The 23,908-nt window shown below is 44.9% G+C and overlaps 1 protein-coding gene across 1 annotated transcript; it reads right to left on the bottom strand.

The window, feature by feature from the left end:
• Positions 1 to 5,092: 5,092 nt before the first annotated feature.
• On the bottom strand, positions 5,093 to 23,440 carry fam83b (family with sequence similarity 83 member B). Its single transcript, XM_067236922.1, has 5 exons — positions 23,224 to 23,440; positions 18,472 to 18,943; positions 9,770 to 9,934; positions 8,735 to 8,859; positions 5,093 to 7,594 (listed from the first exon to the last, which is right to left on the bottom strand). The coding sequence occupies exons 2-5, from the start codon at positions 18,922 to 18,924 to the stop codon at positions 5,608 to 5,610; spliced, it is 2,730 nt and encodes a 909-aa protein (XP_067093023.1). The 5' UTR covers positions 18,925 to 18,943; positions 23,224 to 23,440; the 3' UTR covers positions 5,093 to 5,607.
• Positions 23,441 to 23,908: the final 468 nt, after the last annotated feature.

The following is a 23,908-nucleotide window of genomic DNA, read 5'->3' as shown; positions in this document are numbered from 1 at the left end:
GACTGGCCAACAGTGTAACTGGGAGAGCGCGCTCCGAATTGATTATGAATCGATGTGTGACGAGTTGCTTCTCCAGGGGCAAGGCGCGCAGCCAGTGGCCAACCAGAAATCTCCAAGTCCAGCCAGGGACATCATGTGTGTTTTGGAGAGATACCGCAAACCCATTTATAAATTCCTACTTTGAATCACCGTCGGATAATAATAGGTAATGTAAAATACGTAACTAATGATAAAACTTGGATAAGAGCGTCTGCTAAATGACTAAATGTAACTTAAATTAGCCTTAGACCAGGACACAAAGACAATACATGTATTACTATCTTTAGAATACACTGTATAAAGTTATATACACTACGCATGTATTATTAATATATTATAATGCATTACCATATCCTAATGAAACAGCAATATTAAATTCTCCGTACGTTGAATTTGTTAGGCCTATATTTGATACCGGAGTGTGTCTTGAAAATAACATCCAGTTTCTTGTCACTAACCACTTTAATATGGCCTACTGAAAGACCAGTCTGGGAGTTTTAATGTACACATAATAAATAAAGTATTAATTTAGAACACGCGTTTATTTTTAGCGACAGACAGTGAGAGAGGTTTTACACCTGCAACGTCTTGATCTGCAGTCAAATGCTCTATGAGTTATACCCTACCGAGGGGTGCTGTGCTCTATGAGCTATACCCTACCCAGGGGTGCTGTGCTCTATGAGCTATACCCTAACCCAGGGGTGCTGTGCTCTATGAGCTATACCCTACCCAGGGGTGCTGTGCCAGACATCCTTTTGGGGGCCCCCTCCTCCCTCCTCTGTTTTTTGATTCAACACATTTTCATTCTGGGCTGCGTTTCCCGATAACGATGGATCTTAGCAGCAACGATCGAGCAAAATAATGAAACCATCGATATTTCTTACGTGCGTTTCCCAAGCATGCTCGTAAGTAGGTTAATCCATGCGCTTTCAAGAGATACGAATTTTCAAGAGACACTTTAGCTACGGTGACTTTGGCAACGGCCCGTAAAACTAAAGGCCGATATATGCTTCCGCGTTTTTCGAAAAACGGACACCCTCTCCGTCAACCCTCGGAGAGCCCCGGAGAGCTCGACGTGCACCTCCTGAATTTTCTAACTATCCGTCGTAATTTCGGAGAGCTACGGAGACTCCCTTGGCTGTGATTGGTCAGTATTAAGAATCGCTTGCGTCAGGGGCGGGGTTGCCGGGATAAACAGGACGAACAGAATCCTTTGACCGCCATTGCTGTAAGTTTTCACAATTCATGTTTCAGCTAAACAGTACATGTAAATCAGCATCTGAATTAAAATGTGACGAGAAATGGGCAGTGTAGTTGCTGAAAATGGGCGTATGTTATTGATGAAACGGCTAATTTGTACATTTGCTCCGACTTCTCGATAACCTAGGTAAATAAACACTCCACGACGACTTACAAAAAACCGTTGCGCCACCTACTCTTCTGGCGGTGAATTGTTTTCAGCACCCACAGCCTACGGAGAACCATAAACGAAGTCTATCCGTCCGTATCCGTGCGTATCCGTGCGCCCGCCCATCCGTAAATGGAGACGCAGAAGCATATTTCGGCCTTAAGATTTGTCGTACGATGGATTCTACAACCAACTAAAGGCCGAATTATACTTCTCCGACTCCGTTACGGACAGACGGACGGACGGAGTCGGACGGATTGGTTGAATTTACGTAAAAACGGAGAAGTATAAATCGGCCTTAAGGCTCATGACGCTTTCGGGAAACGCAGCCCAGAGCATTCAGGTATGTAACAGGCCACCCGCGTCATCGAAGAGCTGGTTTTTCTTTGGCGTAGTTGGTAGTGGTCGCGCTTAGCAAGTCAGAGGTCGCGCGTTCGAGCCCAGCGAGTGGTGAACGACACCTTGTTGTGACGGAGCGTGGCTACGTCTGTTACATACCGTCACACGTGTATATGTGTGCACGTGTGCGTGTACCTTTTGCTGCCTAAGCCAACATTCCAAACATTCCATATGCTGTTGAAATATGATATTCATATTAATATGCAAATTTTATGAATTTTCATATTAAATCATACACCTTAACTGTTGACACCATATTGAAGAACAGAACTAGGGGATTTTTATGATGTGAATAAATATATGATTACTTAAGGCAAATCATATTTTATCAAGGTGATTTCAGGCAGCCATTTTTTACAAAAACTTCTCCATCCACCATACCTCATCAGACAACTTCATTTTTAACCACTTTAATTACAAGATGGAGGAAAACTTTGAGCAGGTGGAATATCCACACATCTGTGGGCAATGTGGAACAGAAGACAGATTAGAAATATCATATTTTGATTAAAAGTTATGACCATTCTAGTGACTACATGGAAACACGTGGAAACATGGGGGAAACCTACATTTCTCTGCCCCAAAAGTAGCTAGCGCTATGGCTGGATACTCCTCTCGATAACTAAAAAACGTTGGAGTTTCTTCCACAATCGACCGAATTGGCCAAACAAGGCATGTACATTTAGCTTACAGTGTATATAATCTAGCTAGTTAATGTTGTTTTTCTAAGTTTTTTAGAAATCTGCTCAAATCGAGGCTAAACAGTGCTACTAACGTCATTACTGCCTGTCCTGCCGGACACGGCAGAACGCGAGTTTTTTTCTGGAAAAAACTCGCATCACTCCCACAAACAAATTCTTCGTATGTAAAAAGTTTAGACTTTTAATTGACAATATTGACAACACATATTAATAAACTTGTCTTTACTCAGAATATCGTCTCAGATTTCAATTCGAAGCTGTAAATCTAACACTGTAGGCAATCTCCCATGGTCTCCGCTCTGGCTCCGCCTCGAAAAACAATGGCTGCCGTTGCAGACGATACATTTATTTCCCCCTCCCAGTAACCCCTTAACCAATGATATGTACTTTGAGCTTAACTTGTCATGAGTATCTGGCAGTTTTCAGAAATAAAATCGGTGATTGGACGGCAAAGATATTAAGGCGGGTCTTATGGGTCTTTTTTGACCCATATTTGAATGGGCCGGCTAGATAGGGATATATGTGCATGGACAGTATGTGTCTGTGCATGGACAGTATGTGTCTGTGCATGTATGTGTGCACGGAAAGTATGTGTCTGTGAGTGTATATGTGTGCGCGGATAGTAATTGCAGTTGTGTGCATGCTCAGCTTGTGTGATGGAGTACTTTGTCTATAAATGAATCAGACAATAAATCATAAGTAAACTTGTTGAGATGTAGTTTTTCACGGCTCACATCACAGTGCGTTCTCTTTCATTGATCCATTTCATCATGGTCTGGTGAAATAGCTTCTATTCTGGCGTGGGTCTATTGTTAAAGCCCTAAACTCCATCCCTCTCCCTATAAGCTGCTACACACAGTTTGCTCAAGCTTTATTTGCTGCCAGTCAAGTGTCTTCTTGCGGATCACATGCCCCAGTGTTCTGATAGAATGAAATAATACCACAATGGTTTCTAGAGCTTTGAGATTAATATCCTGACACATTGTTGGGATACAATGAGCTTGAAAAAGACAGTTGACCACAAAAAAGCCTAGTTGAGGTGGAACCTGGATCCCTGTCATGGTGCTAACCTGGATCCCTGTCATGGTGCTAACATGGATCCCTGTCATGGTGCTAACATGGATCCCTGTCATGGTGCTAACCTGGATCCCTGTCATGGTGCTAACCTGGATCCCTGTCATGGTGCTAACATGGATCCCTGTCATGGTGCTAACATGGATCCCTGTCATGGTGCTAACATGGATCCCTGTCATGGTGCTAACATGGATCCCTGTCATGGTGCTAACATGGATCCCTGTCATGGTGCTAACATGGATCCCTGTCATGGTGCTAACATGGATCCCTGTCATGGTGCTAACATGGATCCCTGTCATGGCGCTAACCTGGATCCCTGTCATGGTGCTAACATGGATCCTTGGATGTCATGTTGATTGGCTGCAGGTCATCCCTGTGTGCGGATCATTCCAGCTCCTTCTCGTTTCCAGGTAGCATACGAGCCACTTCCACTTAGCTGTGCAAGGCTCCAAGGTTAGTTACCCTCCTGTTATTCATCTGCAGGTTTCAAAGCCGCCACTGTGTGGGAGGACCCAGGATAAGAGGTACTTTCATCTATCATTTATTCTGCTGTGGAAGAGAAAAATTGGTCTAGATGCTCTTACTGGTTGCTCTTGTCTTTTAAAGGGCGTTAGTGCTCATTCCTGCAGAACAAGTACAAGATAAAGGAACTTAAAAAGGTTAACCTCACAATTACATTGTGAGGTTAAGGCCTTTCTGTAAATCGTTTGCCGGCGTTTGACACCACTTAGCGTAGACCCGTTAACCTTATTTCCCTTTGAGTTGATTTCTTTGTTCAATCAGGACATACTGCGTTTCCCGCTATGTTACAGGTGAGGTGAACAACCTCAGGAATAGCCTCATCATTTCAGTTTGTTGATTGAGTTATAGTTGTACAACCATAACAAATAAGAAGAGGACGTTGTGACATTTATTGTCCTTAAAATATGTTCATTTTACCCGCGGTCTCAAGTTCCTCCAGAAAACGAAGGGGCTATACAGGTCACAAACCAGGGCAAACCATCACATCCTGGAGCGTGAGATCAGGATTAGCTCAATATCCTTACACAGTGAATGACCTGTCGCTAATTCAAGAGGCTGGATAAAGACCCACTGGAAGAAAGCTGCCTGCTGCCTGAAAATTGCCCCCATTACCGTTGAAAAAACTAATAATGGATTAACGAATTCCATTATCTATTATCCATTATTTAATTCCATTATCCCAATGATATTAACAGTAAAGAGGATTGCTGTGACTTTATGTTTATTTCTGTTAATGGAGAAAGTTCTGGTCTCTGTGTAATGACAGGTGACCTTGTGTCAGCTTCGTTTCATTCACAAGGTCACAAAGGCACTGAACTCAAATCAATATCACGCAAATAAAAAATGCCATCCAATGTGAATTGGGAACAAATGAGTCACAACTTCATACTGACACAGTGCCTCACATCAAAATCCTCACGCACAGAACTGTCCTGTCACGTCTATTCCTGACTGAACAAAATACTTTGACACTTTTCGAAGGCTTTCTTTTTCTTTATTTGACACACTGTTTGTAAAAAAACGCACCATTCCCATGAATTGTCCCTTTAAATATCATTGAATTACAGTGACATTACCAACACCAAAGCAGTTTTTTATTGCACTTCCCAAATGACCTGTCAAATAATGACAAAATAATTAAAGCTTCAAGCATGTTTTGTGTTTCTCATAACACTTCAACAATGACAACAACATTGACCAATATATGCAGCTGTCCACATATACCATATCTAACCACATGATCTTAATGCATCTTAGTACAAGGACATGAATGCCCTTTCATATAGGGGAAAATGTATTTTTCCACCTGATTTTTCATCAACGTCCTTTGTGTTGTGTTGCTGTCCCAGCTGCTGTGATTGTCAAATGTCCCCTAGTCAGTAGGTCCCATGTATGCATGCATGCATGCATGTCTGTCTGTCTGTCTGTCTGTCTGTCTGTCTGTCTGTCTGTCCATCTATCTTACTACTTGTTTTTATGAATGAAGTTTCCCACTCTCTGAATGAACTTGCCTAGCTTATTTTCATGCTGTCCGTGTGTAGCTTGTCCATGGCGATTGTGAGGCTCACTGGGGGAGCCACCTTTAGAGAGGAGCGTGGTCTTGGGCTGGCCTTGGGCGTGTGTGTTAGTGGACACAGAGGGCGACGACGGCTTCTTGTCAAACGCACAGAAAGGCTCGAATCGGCTGTAGAGCCGGCCGTCGGCTCTCTGGCTCTGGGAGCGCCAGTCTCCAGACGGCAGATGGGTCCTGGCAGTATCCTCTGAGCCTGGTCGCGGTGCCCTGGGGGCGGGCTCCTTGTCTGACGGGCTGCAGGGGAGCTCCTCCGTGCTGAAGCGAGGAGCCGATGAGTTCCCTACGTGCGCGGGATGGTTTTTGTTCACGTGTAGCCGAGAGGGAGAGGGGATGGGGCTCCTCTGGTCCCGGTCGGACCACCGCTGCTCCGCCTCGGACAGCACCGTGTCGGTCCTGCTTCCCGGCCCGGGGCTTCCTCTGTCCTTCGACCCTTCCTTCTTCTCCGGTATGTTGAGCAACGAGCGGAGTTTCTTGGAGCTCTTCTTGAGGAAGCGGGGCGACGTGGGGTTGGCGGTCTCCTTGGCGTCCACGTCCAGGGCGGCGACGGACACCGTCCTGGACGGGGCATTCTGCCACATGGTCACCGGCTGGCTCTTCGCGGCCGTCACGCTCTTGACGTCGTGATGAGAGACCGACCTCTGATCCTTGTGCAGATTGGGAGCGCACCCTCCGTTGAGGGGGCGGAAGCCGGGCGTGCTTCTCTCCGCCTGCGTCCGGGCGAAGCCGTACATGTGACTGGAGTTCTCCTGGTGGTCTCTGTAGTCAGTGTTGGACTCCGCTACGCTATGACGCTTGTGCCAGCTCTCCTGGGACGGGTCTGCGTTTCTGCCCGGCAGGCCCCCTTTGGCTCTGCCCAGGCTGGCGTAGATGGAATGGTGCGACCCCCTGACTGGACTGAGACCCCCGTGACCCCTGGGGTCATCTAGGATCTGCAGGCTCCGCCTCTTCAGCTGGAACTCCTCGAGGCGAGCCCCGCCCTCGGCTGGACTCCACTGCGTGGGGTTGTAATACGGAGCACTGGGGAAGGGGACGGTGGTGGGAGGGGGCGGACGCGAGGACGAGGAGGAGGTGGTGTAGCTGTTGCTCTCCGGTTGCTCCGGGATGGTGGACTTGAACACAAAGGAGGACCTGAGTCGAGAGGGCATGTAGTGGCCCGCCTTGTTCTCCGGCAGGGGCTCGTACTGGTCCAGGTAGTCGCTGGATTCTCCACAGGGAGCGTCGCTGTTGTTGAGGTAAGAGTCGATCCTCCACGTCCTCAGGAAGGACCTGGAGGTGTTCTCCAGGGACGGCATGTTCTGTTTCATACTCACAATCTGCTTGTCGTTGCCGTGGTACGACTGACGCGTGTTAAGGCCCCTGAACATCTGGTTCTCCGGTTGACGCTGGTCGTTGGGGAACTGGATCCTTCCGTTGGGGTGGTACCCTGCATCTCCGGCCACGTTCCAGTTACTGGATCCAAAGCGGGGGTTCTGGGGTACGTACGGCCTCTCCTGCCTCTCCCCGGCGTAGCTGTGCCTCTTGAGGAAGTCGGTGTCCTGAGTCTGCAGCTGTTGGATGCGGCCCTGCACGCCCACCCCGGGGACAAACATGGCCGGCGGCCGCTGTTCGAAAGGCTCCCCTTCGCAGACGTCTCGGACGCCCAGCTGCCCCTCGCAAGCCTTCCTGTACACCGTGTCCAGGGTGTGCCTCAGTACATCCCTCCTCGCGAAGGGCTGGCAGGCGGCAGGGGCCTGCCTGGAGCCCCCTGGGGGGCAGAGCGCCGCCGGGACCCTGGAGCGGGCGTAGAGCGTCCGGAACTCCTCGTCATACGACCCCACCAGGCGGCCCGTGATCACCTGCACCATGCTCAGGTGGATCTTCTCAAAGGACCACGTGAAGCTGGGGAGAACGAGAGGGAGACACCGAGACCGAGAGCAAGAGATGGAGAGAGAGAGAGAGGGAGAGACAGAAGGATAAGAAGAGAGAAAGGGGAGAGAGAGAAAGAGAGAGACAAAGGACAGAGAGAGGACAGAGAGATACAGAGAGGACGCAGTGATTATCACAAAACCTTGCAGATAGCAAACGAAGCAGGCATTGCTTATCATAACATGCCAGAGGGAAACATCACGTTGGCCACACAGATACTACAAATAAATTGGAGAGGGGGAAGGAGAGGGAGGGAGAGAGGCAGAGAGAGAGGGAGAGGGAGAGTGAAAGAGAGACAGAGAGAGTGACAAAGAGAAAGAGTAAAAGAAAGAAAAGAAACAGAGAGGAGCCAGTGATTATCATTGTGAGGAGCACTTATTAAAATATGAAACTGAGAGCTGAGAGTCAAGATCGTCTGATGGAGACCATCAAACATCTCTGCAGGAATCAATTATGATAACCATCTACATTTGATTATATATTGTAATGTATTCCTAGGAATGAGGATGTCATGAGGATGTAATGTACATTAAAAGAGCCTTGGAGCGTAATGATCCTAATAGTGTTAGGTCAACTAATTCTGGCGTATTCAATTCCATAGTACAGTACATCGTCTCTGTCTTTTAGTTATTAGATGACCAAACATACTCATCAAACACAGAGCACACGAGAGGAAACCCAATGTGTTGTTTCGCACCTCCCTCACCACATCACTCCTCACTACCCCTTCTCCCCCCCCTCCCCCCTCCACCCCCTCCCCCCACCTCACCTTCCCTCACTACCTCCTCTCAAACTCCTCCCCCCACCGCCACCATCCCTCCACCCCCTCCTTCCAACTCTCCACCTCCACCTTCACTCCACCCCCTCTCTCCTCCACCCCCTCTCGAACTCCACCCCCTCTCTCCTCCACCCCCTCCCTCCTCCACCCCCTCACTCCTCCCCCCCACACTCTCCTCCCCACCCCCTCCCTCCTCCACCCCCTCCCTCCTCCCCCTCCCTCCTCCACCCCCTCCCCCTCCCTTCTCCTCCCCCTCCCTTCTCCACCCCCTCCCTTCTCCAGCCCCTCCCTCCTCCACCCCCTCCCTCCTCCCCCTCCATGATCTCCTTCTCTACCTGTAGGATCCGAACATGACCGTCTCACAGTCGACCAGCAGGAACCTCTGCTGCAGGGCTCCGTGGAAGGTAGCTCCGGAGCGACACAGGTAGTCCTGGCCCTTCACCGAGCGCACTCTCATGTTCTGCAGCACACACGGGAAACAGGCAGCTATTTCAAAACAAATGTTTCAAGACAAAACAGAATAATTATAATACCACTAATTGATCATTTCTTTTAGTACCACTATTTGTCATTGTATTGCATTCATAGTTTCATTCAGTCACACAGTGCTTTTAAATGAAGTTCACAGAAGTATATACACAAACCATATACAGTAGAATTGATTAAAACCGGATAACAAAACAATCAACCGATGAAAACAATACAATTATCAAGTGTAGGACCAAAGATTACAGTAACAGTAAATTGTTTTAAAGAGAATATTGATTGTGAAATCTGCTCGCGTAAGACACTGTAGAGACTAACAATCTTGATGGCTCCTCGTCTCTTGACTCAACACACCTGTCTGTCTCTCTTGTCTGTCTCTCCTGTCTGTGTCTCCTGTCAGTCTCTACCTTCCCCTCACGTAAAGACCCACAATTATCCATGCTGTGGTACACTCTGACAAACATTGACATTAGAGACATTCCACTGCACCAGCTCATGAGAGGAGGGCATTCAGGTCGCAAAGTCACATTTTTCTTATTTATTTTTCCTGAGTGGAGGTGGTTGTCTGTACAGTGAACTCCCCTGATGACAGAAGAGGTGGCCATATTTCTCCATTTTAATAGAGGATTTTAATAAAGCACATCAAACAAGGCAACAGTGAGACCGGGATCTCAGTCGAAGGAGGGTTTTTATTTGTTTACTCTACTTAAGTATCTCTGGAGCTGTTATCAGTTTCGCACCAGTATTTAAAATTCTCCTTGTGTATCCAGTGCCACTATATTTCCACCTGGGAATGTTTTGCCCAGGTGTTACACATCAATATTGTCAACACAAACCAACAAGATTCTAACGTATTCCCATGGCAACAGAGCCCATACGCTCACCCTCAGCTTGTGAATGTGAACGTCCTGGCTCTCTGCCATGGAGAGGAAGCTGTGGAGGTGGAGGTGGTCCAGGAGCACATAGACGGACACGCCTCGCAGCGAGGCATCCACCGCCTCTTTGAAGATGTCCACGTCCGTGAAGACGTCCATGACGACAGCGATGAGCTGGGAGGAGAAACGAGACACAGGAGAATGAAGACCATGCTCACACACACACCCTCACCCTCACACACACCCTCACACACACACCCTCACACACACAACCTCACACACAAACTGTGAGATCTGGAGACGTGAGGTCTGGAGACGTGAGGTCTGGAGACGTGAGGTCTGGAGACGTGAGGTCTGGAGACGTGAAGTCTGGAGACGTGAGGTCTGGAGACGTGAGGTCTGGAGCTGGAGGTCTGGAGACGTGAGGTCTGGAGACGTGAGGTCTGAGTGGCTTATCAACTGTGATGTAATGTGTTAATAGAATGTGACAGACGTTTATATTGATAAATTGTATTCTTAGGGAGTGAGCCAATCACAGGAGAGACATGGGACAGTTGCATGTCTGTGACAAGTGACTGTTGAGAACTGTGTGCTATAAAATGGTCTGTTGAAGGATGTTGTTGGGGGTCCAGGGCCATCAGCTGGGTAGTGCTGGTGGGCTGGATTCTCCCGGTTCCATTCTAGAATGCTAGATGGAGCTGTATGGAATTGTCTTTGTGTTATTGTCTTGTGTTTGTGTGTTAATGACGTGATGGTTACGTTGGTAACGTTAGTATTTCTTGAACTATAGTATAGTTCAAGAAAAGGCTCAAGACGCACTTGTTCCGGGAGTACAACGGTACTTAGGAATGGTTCGCTTGACCCGATGTTAGTTTCCTCAAAGATCACAATGACTCTTGCTTAGAGACTTGCTGCTCTTGTGGTTAGTGGTAACTGTTTTAAATGTTTTGTACTCGCTGTGATATATTGTTTTTATTATTGGGTGTGCTCAAGCCTTCGGCGAGAGCACAACCTTTGTTCTCTCACATATATATTATTATTATTGGGTGTGCTCAAGCCTTCGGCGAGAGCGCAACCTTTGTTCTCTCACATATATATTATTATTTTTATTTTTATTTCTTTTTGCCCCCCTAAAACTCAGTCAATATTTGGCCTACATAGACAACGTAGGTGTCAAACGTTTCGTCTTGGTAGCGATTGAGTTGCTTCTATTGGAATTTACGTTCCGTTGCATGGTTTAAGCTTCAGTTAAGTTTTTGTGGCGAAAAGTGAAGCTAACGGTGGCTAATTTGCTAGCCACAGTCACTGACGTTACTAACGTCACTGCGTCACTAACGTCACGAAAACACGCGTGACTACCTTTGCCAGAACATTCATTTCACATCTGTTAACTTGGGGGATAGCTAGGCTAACTATAGCTTTACTTCAAGGCAGCTGCAGAAACGCCACAAGAAAAGAGGCCAGGGTGATAACTATTTACTCATTTTACTTTGTGATATGACACACAATTGTGATGTGTAATGTACAATATAAGCTGATATTATTAAGGAAGTACATCTACTTTCGGAAACAGTAGTCTACTATTTCACTGAAGTATTAGCATCATGACATTAGCCTGTGTTTCCCGGGCAACACATACTACAGTGGTCTATGATGTAGCGTTATCTGTTTTCAATCGTTAAAATAAACATTCCTCACATATACATTTTCGTTGTAGGATTTATTCTGACATTAGAAAACGATTTGTTGGTGAAATTACCATTACCTGTGGTTTCAAACCAGTGTAGCTCACTGCAACGCTGTAGCTTACGCGAGACACACTACAAAAACATCTAGCTACAGTACACAGCTGTTTAGGAAGTCAAACGGGGACAGAAAATGTTCGGCACTCCCCTTACTTAAATCAAAAGTCTATCTAACTACTAACCTGAACTTCATTGCCACAGCCTAAACGTTGTCAATCTGTTCATGAAAATAATTAATTTCAGCCCAAACCGTACAACGGAACGTTAAATCCAATTCAACCAACGCAATCGCTACCAAGACGAACACAGCAGTAGCCTAGTACTGTACCGTAGTAGTACAATTTACCGGGGCAGCTTCTCAACACAGGGCTATATCGCATTTTGCGTTGTTACTGACAATGATCGCTACCAGTGAGCTTTTTATGAATGAGCAATTTTCCACTAAATAAATGTCAAGCTTATTTACGTTTTGGGGGGCATATTTTCAGTTAGCAGATGGTACCGTTTGAATTGCGATTCCATCTTCTACTGCCGGGTAACGTCGTAGAATAATCTTCAAAGGGGTTGTTTATTCATGAATGAATGCAATATGAGTAGGCTAAATGCCTGAAAATATCATGAGAAGAGAAAAACTTAAAATGACGTTTAAATCATAGAGATTAGGTCAATTTTTACACCGGTCTGCAATAATGTCACGAAAACACGCGTGACTACCTTTGGCAGAACATTCGTTTCGCATCTGTTAACTTGGGGGATAGCTAGGCTAACTATAGCTTTACTGCAAGGCAGCTGCAGAAACGCCACAAACAAAGAGGCCAGGGTGATAAATATTTACTCATTTTACTTTGTGATATGACACACAATTGTGATGTGTAATGTACAATATAAGCTGATATTATTAAGGAAGTACATCTACTTTCGGAAACAGTAGTCTACTATTTCACTGACATATTAGCATCATGACATTAGCCTGTGTTGCCCGGGCAACACATACTACAGTGGTCTATGATGTATCTGTTTTCAATCGTTAAAATAAACATTCCTCACATATACATTTTCGTTGTAGGATTTATTCTGACATTAGTAAACGATTTGTTGGTGAAATTACCATTACCTGTGGTTTCAAACCAGTGTAGCTCACTGCAACGCTGTAGCCTACTGTACCCGAGACACTAGTGTGAGTAGCTAACAACAACTCCTCAGCTGTTTAAGTCAAACGGCAACAGAACATGTTCGGCACTCCCCTTACTCAAAAGTCTTTCAGTAGGGAAACTATCTGACTACTAACCTGAACTTCATTGCCACAGCCTAAACTTTGTCAATCTGTTCATGAAAATAATTAATTTCAGCCTAAACCGTACAACGGAACGTTTAATCGAATTCAACCAACGCAATCGCTATCAAGACGAACACAGCAGTAGTCTAGTACTGTACTGTAGTAGTAGAATTTACCGGGGCAGCTTCTCCACACAGGGCTATATCGCATTTTGCGTTGTTACTGACAATGATCGCTACCAGTGAGCTTTTTATGAATGAGCGATTTTCCACTAAATAAATGTCAAGCTTATTTACGTTTTTGGGGGCATATTTTCAGTTAGCAGATGGTACTGTTTGAATCGCGATTCTATCTTATGCCGGTAAAGTCGTAGAATAATCTTCAAAGGGGGTTCTTTATTAATGAATGAATGCAATATGAGTAGGCTAAATGCCTGAAAATATCACGAGAAGGGACAACTTAAAAGGACGTTTAAGTCATAGAGATTAGGTCAATTTTTACACCGGTCTGCCAAATGTATTCGTTTTGATTCAGCCTGTCAGCTGCCTCTTGCCGGGGAAATGAGAAGACATCATATTTCATTCTACACTTCACTCGTATTTTGAGTTGTAAATGAGCAGCAAAAAAAAGATGCTTTTAAATCTATGTAATCTTTATAAATAATAAGTAGGCCCGATGCATTTTTATATAAAATATACAGACCCCTGTGCAACCGACGCAAGCAAGCACACCCTACAATTTCCCCAGAAATTGTATCCTCTCTAGTTGTTGCTTGTTTTTTCCACAGGTACACTTGCACGTATAGCGGTTCATGTTGTTTAATTGTAACTTGTTTAATTACATGCTCTTATGGTTCTTCCCTTTGGCACTTATTTTGGTTGTTCACAATGTGTGCTTCATGTTTTGGCTACTCGCAATGTTTTGTGGCTATCTTGTTGTTATGATCAGTGACCTATGCACTTTGTAAAGCTCTCTCTTGGAAGTCGCTTTGGATAAAAGCGTCTGCTAAATGAATAAATGTAAATGTAAATGTAGTATGGATACATCATACTTCAAATAAACATGAACTTGATACTTTACTACCCAACTTCAGTTAAACGATTGATTCTCTTAAAAAAGTCCACGACGAGCTGGGAGGAGAAATGAGATGCAGGAGAATGACAACCATGCACACACACCCTCACACACACCCTCACACACACACACACACCCTCACACACACCCACCCTCACACAGACACACACACACACCCTCACACACCCTCGCACACACACACACAAACTCTCACACACACACACACACACACACACACCCTCACACACACACCCTCACACACACACACACACACAAACACACACCCTCACACACCCTCACACAGACACACACACACACCCTCACACACCCTCACACCCTCACACACACACACCCTCACACACACACACACACACACCCTCACACACCCTCACACACACACACACACCCTCACACACACACACCCTCACACACCCTCACACAGACACACACACACACACACTCACACCTGATACGGGTGAATTACGAGTGGGCTTCTCAAGTTTTAGAAAGCGCGGAATGAACACTACACCTTACAGTTTGATAGATAATTAGGTGAATGAACACTACACCTTACAGTTTGATAGATAATTAGGTGAATGAACACTACACCTTACAGTTTGATAGATAATTTGGTGTGTGTCTAAACAGGTATAATTTGTGCATATTAAATTTGATAAGGCGTGCGTATAGGCACATGTTATATGTGCTTGGAATACTTTGTTCAGTGATGAACATCCTCATCACTAGAAGAGTAGAGCCATTTTTCCCGACTCACTGTCTCAAAATGTACTTGCCTTGGGTCAATGACATCATTCATGTTCGTGTTGTTAGTCAGTGATCGTCAGAATCCGTGTGCACATCGCTGGTGTGACGTCAGGAGCGCCTGAGTGTCCATTGGGAGTCTATGTAAAGTGCTTGCATGCGTTCAGAGGCTTGATATCATCGCGCAGGCGTGTGCAGGCGTTACTGTGCACTTTGCATATTAACCGGTGACAACCTCACACAAACACCCATACACACCCTCACACGCACACACACCCATACACACCCTCACACGCACACACACCCATACACACCCTCACACGCACACACACCCATACACAGCCTCACGCGCACACACCCATACACACACACCCATACACACCCTCACACACCCATACACACCCTCACGCACACACACCCATACACACCCTCACACACCCATACACACCCGCACACACACACCCATACACACCCTCACACACCCATACACACCCTCACGCACACACACCCATACACACCCTCACACACCCATACACACCCTCACACGCACACACACCCATACACACCCTCACACGCACACACCCATACACACCCTCACCCTCACACACCCATACACACCCTCACACACACACCCATACACACCCTCACCCTCACACACCCATACACACCCTCACACACACACACCCATACACACCCTCACACACACACACCCATACACACCCTCACACACACATCAGCCTGCGAATTCGTCTTTCTATAGAAAGGCTGTGGGAGGGGGATTGTTCATGAATGTTCCTTTTGGTGCTTCCTCAAATGGGATGGCCCGTTTATGCACTACTGTTTTAGTTCAAAAAATTACGAGAATTTTTTAATGTTGAATTTCTTTTTCTGGTCCGGTGAATTTGTTTCAAGATGATTTTAGATGACTTCAGGGGGACTATAGAAGGCATGTGGACTTCCACAAGTTCCATGCAGGCTGGGAGTGGAAGCGGTTGAGGAATGAACGTCTCAATATCTGGCAGGTCATCTCACTGGGCTTCCATTAGACAAGTCTATTTGTCTTGAAGGAAGGTTGTAAAACCAGATTTGAGAGACTCTCCCTGCCACTCCCTCAGACACGCATGTCTGGTGATACAGAAGAGCAACAAGGGAGGAACAGGGGGAGGAACAGGGGGAGGAACAGCGAGGGCTTGAGCCCCGGTGGAAAAAGAAGATTGTTTCTTGACATTCTGGCTTATGTCCAACACGGTATGGTGAGCTAGGCTATAATTACGTATATCTTAGGAGTTCCTTCCTGTGCCAGATTGTCTCTGACAGTAATCTTCCCTCACATACTCTAACTAGAGAGGATACAATTTCTGGGGAAATTGTAGGGTGTGCTTGCTTGCGTCGGTTGCACAGGGGTCTGTATATTTTATATAAAAATGCATCGGGCCTACTTATTATTTATAAAGATTACATAGATTTAAAAGCATCTTTTTTTTGCTGCTCATTTACAACTCAAAATACGAGTGAAGTGTAGAATGAAATATGATGTCTTCTCATTTCCCCGGCAAGAGGCAGCTGACAGGCTGAATCAAAACGAATACATTTGGCAGACCGGTGTAAAAATTGACCTAATCTCTATGACTTAAACGTCCTTTTAAGTTGTCCCTTCTCGTGATATTTTCAGGCATTTAGCCTACTCATATTGCATTCATTCATTAATAAAGAACCCCCTTTGATTATTCTACGACTTTACCGGCAGAAGATAGAATCGCGATTCAAACAGTACCATCTGCTAACTGAAAATATGCCCCCAAAAACGTAAATAAGCTTGACATTTATTTAGTGGAAAATCGCTCATTCATAAAAAGCTCACTGGTAGCGATCATTGTCAGTAACAACGCAAAATGCGATATAGCCCTGTGTGGAGAAGCTGCCCCGGTAAATTCTACTACTACAGTACAGTACTAGACTACTGCTGTGTTCGTCTTGATAGCGATTGCGTTGGTTGAATTCGATTAAACGTTCCGTTGTACGGTTTAGGCTGAAATTAATTATTTTCATGAACAGATTGACAAAGTTTAGGCTGTGGCAATGAAGTTCAGGTTAGTAGTCAGATAGTTTCCCTACTGAAAGACTTTTGAGTAAGGGGAGTGCCGAACATGTTCTGTTGCCGTTTGACTTAAACAGCTGAGGAGTTGTTGTTAGCTACTCACACTAGTGTCTCGGGTACAGTAGGCTACAGCGTTGCAGTGAGCTACACTGGTTTGAAACCACAGGTAATGGTAATTTCACCAACAAATCGTTTACTAATGTCAGAATAAATCCTACAACGAAAATGTATATGTGAGGAATGTTTATTTTAACGATTGAAAACAGATACATCATAGACCACTGTAGTATGTGTTGCCCGGGAAACACAGGCTAATGTCATGATGCTAATACTTCAGTGAAATAGTAGACTACTGTTTCCGAAAGTAGATGTACTTCCTTAATAATATCAGCTTATATTGTACATTACAGATCACAATTGTGTGTCATATCACAAAGTAAAATGAGTAAATAGTTATCACCCTGGCCTCTTTTCTTGTGGCGTTTCTGCAGCTGCCTTGCAGTAAAGCTATAGTTAGCCTAGCTATCCCCCAAGTTAACAGATGCTAAACGAATGTTCTGGCAAAGGTAGTCACGCGTGTTTTCGTGACGTTAGTGACGCAGTGACGTTAGTAACGTCAGTGACTGTGGCTAGCAAATTAGCCACCGTTAGCTTCACTTTTCGCCACAAAAACCTAATTTAAGCTTAAACCATGCAACGGAACGTAAATTCCAATAGAAGCAACTCAATCGCTACCAAGACGAAACTTTTGACACCTACGTTGTCTATGTAGGCCAAGTATTTACTGAGTTTTAGGGGGGCAAAAAAAAAAAATAATAATAATAATAATAATAATAATAATATATATGTGAGAGAACAAAGGTTGTGCTCTCGCCGAAGGCTTGAGCACACCCAATTAAACCAGTTGAAATTAGAAGAAAGATTATTATAGATACGATACAGATAAGATTAGATACACTTCAATATATGCATACATATTGATAATGATTATCATGATGGTGACTCTTAAACAAACATATATATACAGCTTATAAAGACCTGAGAGACCACTGCACCTTTTTCTTTCATTTTCAAAAAAAGTTCAGAAGGACAATTTTTCTCTTAAATTTTACCCTTCTGTTCCTCACTCAAAATTGTCCTTCTTAACTGTTTTTCAAAATGAAAAACAAAGGCGCAATGATCTCTCAATTTTTTACAGAGCTGTATATTACTAATAATAGCCGTGGTAGACGTATTCATACTATGGAGGAAAGCATGTATTGTGTCATTTAGCTTTGACAAAGATTTAAAGCAAGATATGCAATGACATATAATCACCAGTGTCAATGCGACTATAGATCTAGGTGCTTGTTATAAGCACGAGTTAATGGGTAATAAGGCCCTCAGAATATGCTCACTGACATGAATATGCATTAATAAGACAATATGAGGGTTACTAATATAGTTAGGATTAGGGCCAGGGTTGGGTCATCTTAAGATGAGATAAGCTTTAGGTAATAGTTAACAAGTTTGAAGATGCTTATTCACATTCATTTGTGTTATAAGTATTCGTAGTTAGGGTAAGGGCTGGGGTTGGTATTGTCTTGAAGATGATTGTGTTACTTAATAGGTCATGATGCTCATCCGTAATAAGTATGAACAAGACGAATGAACTTACTGAGGCCTTATATCCTATTAACCAACGCTTCTGACGAGCACCTGGATCTGAAGCTTTACCTCAGTCTTCTGTCAGCACTGAGGCCAAACACGACCTCACCTGTCTGGCGTCCTGAATGTGTTTGCGCACCACCTCCTTGATGGTGGGGCTGTTCAGCCGGGGCGGGTGGAACAGGAGGTCGATGCTGGTCTGCCGTCTCTCCGGGGGTAGGTCCGGCCAGCCCAGCTCCAGGTCAGGCGTCTCCACGTCAGAGTGGACAGGCCAGTACGTCCCTGAGGACGAGCCGCCGTCCAGGGACCCGCTCGTCTCCTCCGTGTCATTACCGTCGAGTGGCTGCAGCACGTTGTTCGTGATGAAGAGGAGCTCGTGTCCAGACAGGAAGCTGCCAAGGCGCTCCGCCTTGAGGACTTCCTGGTAGCTTTCGCGGCCACTGATGGCCAGGGCGTCGATGGCCAGGCGGTAACCCTCCTTGTAGTGGGGCTGGACGTAATCCTCCGGCCTAGGCTCAGCTCTCAGAGACGACAGCAGCGACAGCTGATGGGAATCCATCATTACTCCTCTTCAGCCAGGTCTGACACACACACACACAGAGACACACAGAGAGAGAGACACACACCAAGGAGATTAGAAAGCTGAAGGTGACGGGCCAGGGCAATCTGACAGGTGAGGCTGAAGGATGGAGGGATCACAGGAGTGAGGTGAGAGAGCAGGGTGGAGGGATGGCGAGATGAGGACAGGGGACGTCCGTTACGCGGTGAGGGGCAGAGACAGCGTGCTCAGGTACGCGGTGATTCACATGAAGCCTGAGATGTTTCTTGAACAATAAGATTTGTAAATGACCCGTTGCTTGTTGTTGACTTGTTTGGGCTTGGTTTCGAGTACGACTTGAGGAGGACAAATGTCACATCCAGACGCAGTAGACTGCTCCATCAAGCTTTCCTGCGACTTGACGAACTGTCACACACCTCTAAAGTGAGCTGATCAGGGTGGGGGAGGAGGAGTGGAGGGATGTGACTACCAGAGCGTTCGGTCATGATGATGGCAGGTTCAGCTGAGCAGTTCCAGCTTGAGGTAGATGTGTGACAGGGCAAACTGTGGAGGCTGTGAGAGTGGACTCCCTGCTGGGAGTCATCTAGCATTCCCCGCAGCCTCATCAGGATTCCTATGATCAGACGCTCACACCAGACACACAGGGCTATCAAACCCAGGCAGATGATTCGGTAGAAGGCTGATTAGGCTTGGGTTGCTGTTTGAAGTGTGGGGGATCTCTGAGAGGGAAGTGGATGCTCTTAAGTAGTCATGTGATGTGGCTGTCAAGAGGAAAGGTACATGTTCAAGCTGATGTGTGTTTCTCTGCAGTACACCATGCCCAGGGGCTCTCCCTGCCTGCTCTGTATTGATGGCTGAGATGTATAGTCCTGCTCTGAATTTAAACCCCTTCTAGAGCCACTTGTTAGATGCTAAATATTCCATTGAGTGTGTCTTTCCATCTCTTCCTTTTCAGAAGAATCTATTAAAGACAGGATCCAGCAAATGTGAGCGGGTCTCTCAACCATCTGTTAAATTATTGTTTGTTAAGAGGGCATTCACAAGCTGTTTTTATGATCTCCCCAGACACCCACAGCAGCATTGCATCTCCTAGTAAAAACAGCTTGTGAATGCCCTCCTCTAAAAGTACATAAGTAAACATGTTGAAGAAGAAGAATGAATTTCCTTAATCTCACAATAAGTGGATTACACTCACATGTGCAAAAACATTCACATGCCAGGAGCCCACTGCTGCCTCCTCAATAACTGCCATTTCCATAAGAACCCTATTTGGTAACACTTTATAATAAGTCAACGCTTTTTGGCATTTACAAAGTGTTAACTAATAGTTAATTAATCATTTATAAAACATTTTGAAACATTAACAATACATTATTAAATAGTTAATAAGCTTATATTTAACACTATGTTGATCATTAATAAACACTGTTAAATATTATGGATTTTATTCATAATACAATTCATAAGGTGTTTTATAACTGCATTATCATACTTTATAGACAGCTTGTTAATATTATTGTAAACCAGTAGTTTAAAAGGTGTTAGTGGTACATGAGCTGGTATAGAAAGCATTAGCAAATTGTGAACAAACCATTTACATTACTTTTACAAAGCATAAGTAAATAACTAACAACATATAACATATATGTAACCAACTTTTATACCAATTCTACTGTATTGCTTCTTAATGGAAATAAAATACTGTTTTATTACCAAGGTAAATAAATTAACAGCTATTTCTTCTAAAAAACTAAAACACAAAATCTATATAATCTTTCTATAAATGCTTAATAAGGCATAGATAGTTCCCACTTTAGATTAGGTCACGCAAAAGCCTTAACTAACAGTTAGTAAATGCTTTATAACTTGCATTACTAATCAGAAGTTGCATCATTAGTAAGTCTTTATAAAATAGTTGTTAATATATCTGCAAAGCATAGCATAGTGTACATCATGTATTCGACTTGGCATACATTAATTAAAGACATAAGTAGGGATGGGTATCGAGAACCGGTTCTTGTTTAGAACCGGTTCCCAGTGAATCGATTCCTTGGAATCGTTAGCAAAATTCCTTAACGATTCTGTTAACGATTCTATGTGCCGTTGCGCATGCGCGAACTTTTATAGTTTATTCAGACAGACTGCAGCAATCATGGCAACTAGGAAGAAGCGTTCTAAAGTTTGGTTGTATTGCACACAACAAAATGACAACAAAGCCACTTGTAACGTGTGTAAAAAGTCTATTTCATCGAAGGGAGGAAATACTACAAATATGAAGAAGCATTTGAACACACAGCATGGAATGAAGTTACTGGAACGTCATGTGTTCGATGCATGCAGCAGCGCAGCTAACGTTCGCGCTTCATCTCTAACTATCTAAGGTAGGGCTAAACTGCTCAAAAGTGATCACAACCACTTGTTACTGTGTGAAGCAATTTTCCTTTATTGTGTGTAGTCGATCTAGTTATCTTCTGTCCCGTCGTTTGAAGCATACATTTTAGCAGTACCGCCGCTCCCATAAGGCACAGCGCGTAGTGCGCGCTGTGCCTTGCCGTGCCCATGCGAGCACGGGGAGAACACGGGGAGAACATGGGGAGAACACGGGGAGAACATGTAACTCCATGCAGATAGCTCCCTTACACCAACAGGCCCCAGATGGGAGTCTTGCTGTGAGGAGGCAGCGCAGTAGGAAATGTGTAAACGGTGTATAGAATGTTCAACACTTTTCTGTCCAAACAGAAGCGCTGTGAAAATAACATCCTGTTGCTCAAACACTTCTTTTCACAGAGACACATGAGCTGGCCAGCTAATGTCGGTGGGGCCAACGACCCAGAAATGTGAGTCAAGGGAGACATCAAAGACACTGAGAGAGTTCAGCGTGGACGCGTTGCTAATAGAAACACAACTCATTATTAAAACACACAATGTCTGTGCTTTGCATCGGGGGGGTGGGGGTGGGGGGGGGGGTACAACCTAACTAGGTCCTCGGGCCTTTTACACCTCAGGCTTTGATTTGCACCGACACAACTGGATATGCTCATGACAATACCAGACAAGATTACCTCAGACTAATCCTCTGTTTTTAGTCCCGTTTGCATGTACATGCATAGCGAATGAGGCACTTGTTTGCTCAAATGACAGCTGCTAGCCTGCTATCTCACTCTCCGTATTGATAACCGCAAATGAGCTGTCACTCAAATGAACGGTGGCCCTTTAGGACCAAAAAGAGCTAATCTGCCTGGTGAGACTCATGTGACCCGTGCTGCTGTGAGTGAGGTACCGGATCAGTTACGTGTTAGGTCCTTGTTGACAACACACTGGATTCATAGAGTTATACAGCCAGACAGCTGCAGGCCTGCTGCTAACCTGGCCCGTGTCCAGGGCCTGACACAACATCTCAGGATCACCTAAACCTGTCCTGAAGGCTCTCTACAGAACTGCAAACTCTCCTTCTGTGTTGTCTTCCATGGGAGGACTTTGGCGTGACGTAAGTCATGGTGTTCTTACAGATATGTGGAACTTTCTCTCAGTGATTGAACTTTGGGAGAGAAGGATTGATTTAAGGACGAGATCTATGAGTCTGGGAGTCATGAGGATGCAGCATTTGAACCCTGGAATCTGTCGGAAGCTAGACCTGGAAGCTAGACCTGACTGAAATGAAACTGCACCCAGCAAAGGTCAGTCCTGTTTTAAGGAGAGGGAATTCGCTTTCCCAGATCTTGTGTGATGTTCAAAACATCTCCGCAAACCAGTCGGTGAAAGTTTTTTAAATGTATAAATAATGCATAGCGGCACACTGCTGTGTCATGTGCGATCAAAAAATATGAAACAACCGAAGCCAGGGAACCTCACACAGACACTCTGCTCTGTCGTCACTCATTAAAAGTTTCTTTGCCGAGAAAGTCAATGTCTGATTCTATTTTCTGTCACTATCTGTGTGATCCAAGTAGCTCCGGGGAAGAACGAGGCAAACTTCTGTTCAACAGAGAAGAGAACACTTCGTCCTAATATGTTTACTTTAAAGAACACATGCACGGTATAGGTTTCCTCAGTATAAACCTTTTGCATATGTCCATACACTTTAAAAGTATATCACATCACAGAATGTACCTTACACAATTTCAACATCCCACACATCTTAAATCAGATTCCATTTGTATTAGTGTGTGAAATACTTTGGACAAGAGAGATTATGCGTCTAAACCCACAGGTCCCACTTGTTATCATTAGACTGTTCATTGAATCGTCTTAAAGCAGTTCGCAGAAATTCGTCCAGGTTTGTTGGAAGTGTACAAAACTTACTTTGAGAGTGAAGTTAGAGTAAAGTCCTCTTCATGTTGGGATGAAGTCCTCCTCCTGGCCTTTAGCAGACGAGTCGTCGTACGGCTGAAACAGGAGGGAGGCGCAGGATCGTGTCCTCCTTCTGCGAGTCAGCAAGACGTGAGGAGGAAGAGGAGCTGCCTCGACATGCGAGGAGCCGGCCCCGTGCTGGGTGTGGACTCCTGTTCCGACATGCAAATGCCCCGAGCTGCAAACGTCCTAACTCCCAGGCTTCAGTCTGTGATAAACCTGTTTCAGATACGTTTGGCCACACCCCGTCTTGTTTTCTAGGGATCAAAGTTCAATCATTGACAAAGGAGATACACACTGCCAGCTATCTGTTTTCACATGGAAGTTGTAACAATAAAAAAAAGCAAGAAACTTTGGAGGACTTAAAGCAACACTTTTCTTTTTTCGGTGCTTTTTGTTGCTTTGTGCTGTGGGATGAGTAGCATTGTGTTTGATGTTAAGGTTGTGTTGAATTGCTCTGGATAAGAGCGTCTGCTAAATGACTAAATGTTGAACAGTGTTGTGTTTCTTCAGCTTAATGTTGTGTCGGATACAATTGTGTGGTGTTGTATGGTTGAATAGTGTCATGCTGGATAGTGTCGTGTTGGATAGCATTGTGTGGAATAATATTGTGTTGTTTTGCACTGTGCACATAAGA

The sequence above is a fragment of the Osmerus mordax genome, chromosome 5 (genome assembly GCF_038355195.1).
Source record: "Osmerus mordax isolate fOsmMor3 chromosome 5, fOsmMor3.pri, whole genome shotgun sequence".
In the NCBI taxonomy this organism is placed as follows: domain Eukaryota; kingdom Metazoa; phylum Chordata; class Actinopteri; order Osmeriformes; family Osmeridae; genus Osmerus; species Osmerus mordax.
Note: the sequence above shows the minus strand (reverse complement) of the source record. Positions and strands in the feature narration are given on the sequence as shown.

What these genes read in the sequence shown, in the direction of transcription:
- fam83b (XM_067236922.1), bottom strand. Translation starts at nt 18,924, where the DNA reads ATGATGGATTCCCATCAGCTGTCGCTGCTGTCGTCTCTGAGAGCTGAG. An exon ending in ACATTCAGGACGCCAGACAG is followed by an intron (nt 9,935 to 18,471) that starts GTGAGGTCGTGT and finishes TTCTCCTCCCAG; the next exon opens with CTCATCGCTGTCGTCATGGA. An exon ending in TTCACATTCACAAGCTGAGG is followed by an intron (nt 8,860 to 9,769) that starts GTGAGCGTATGG and finishes TGTGTGCTGCAG; the next exon opens with AACATGAGAGTGCGCTCGGT.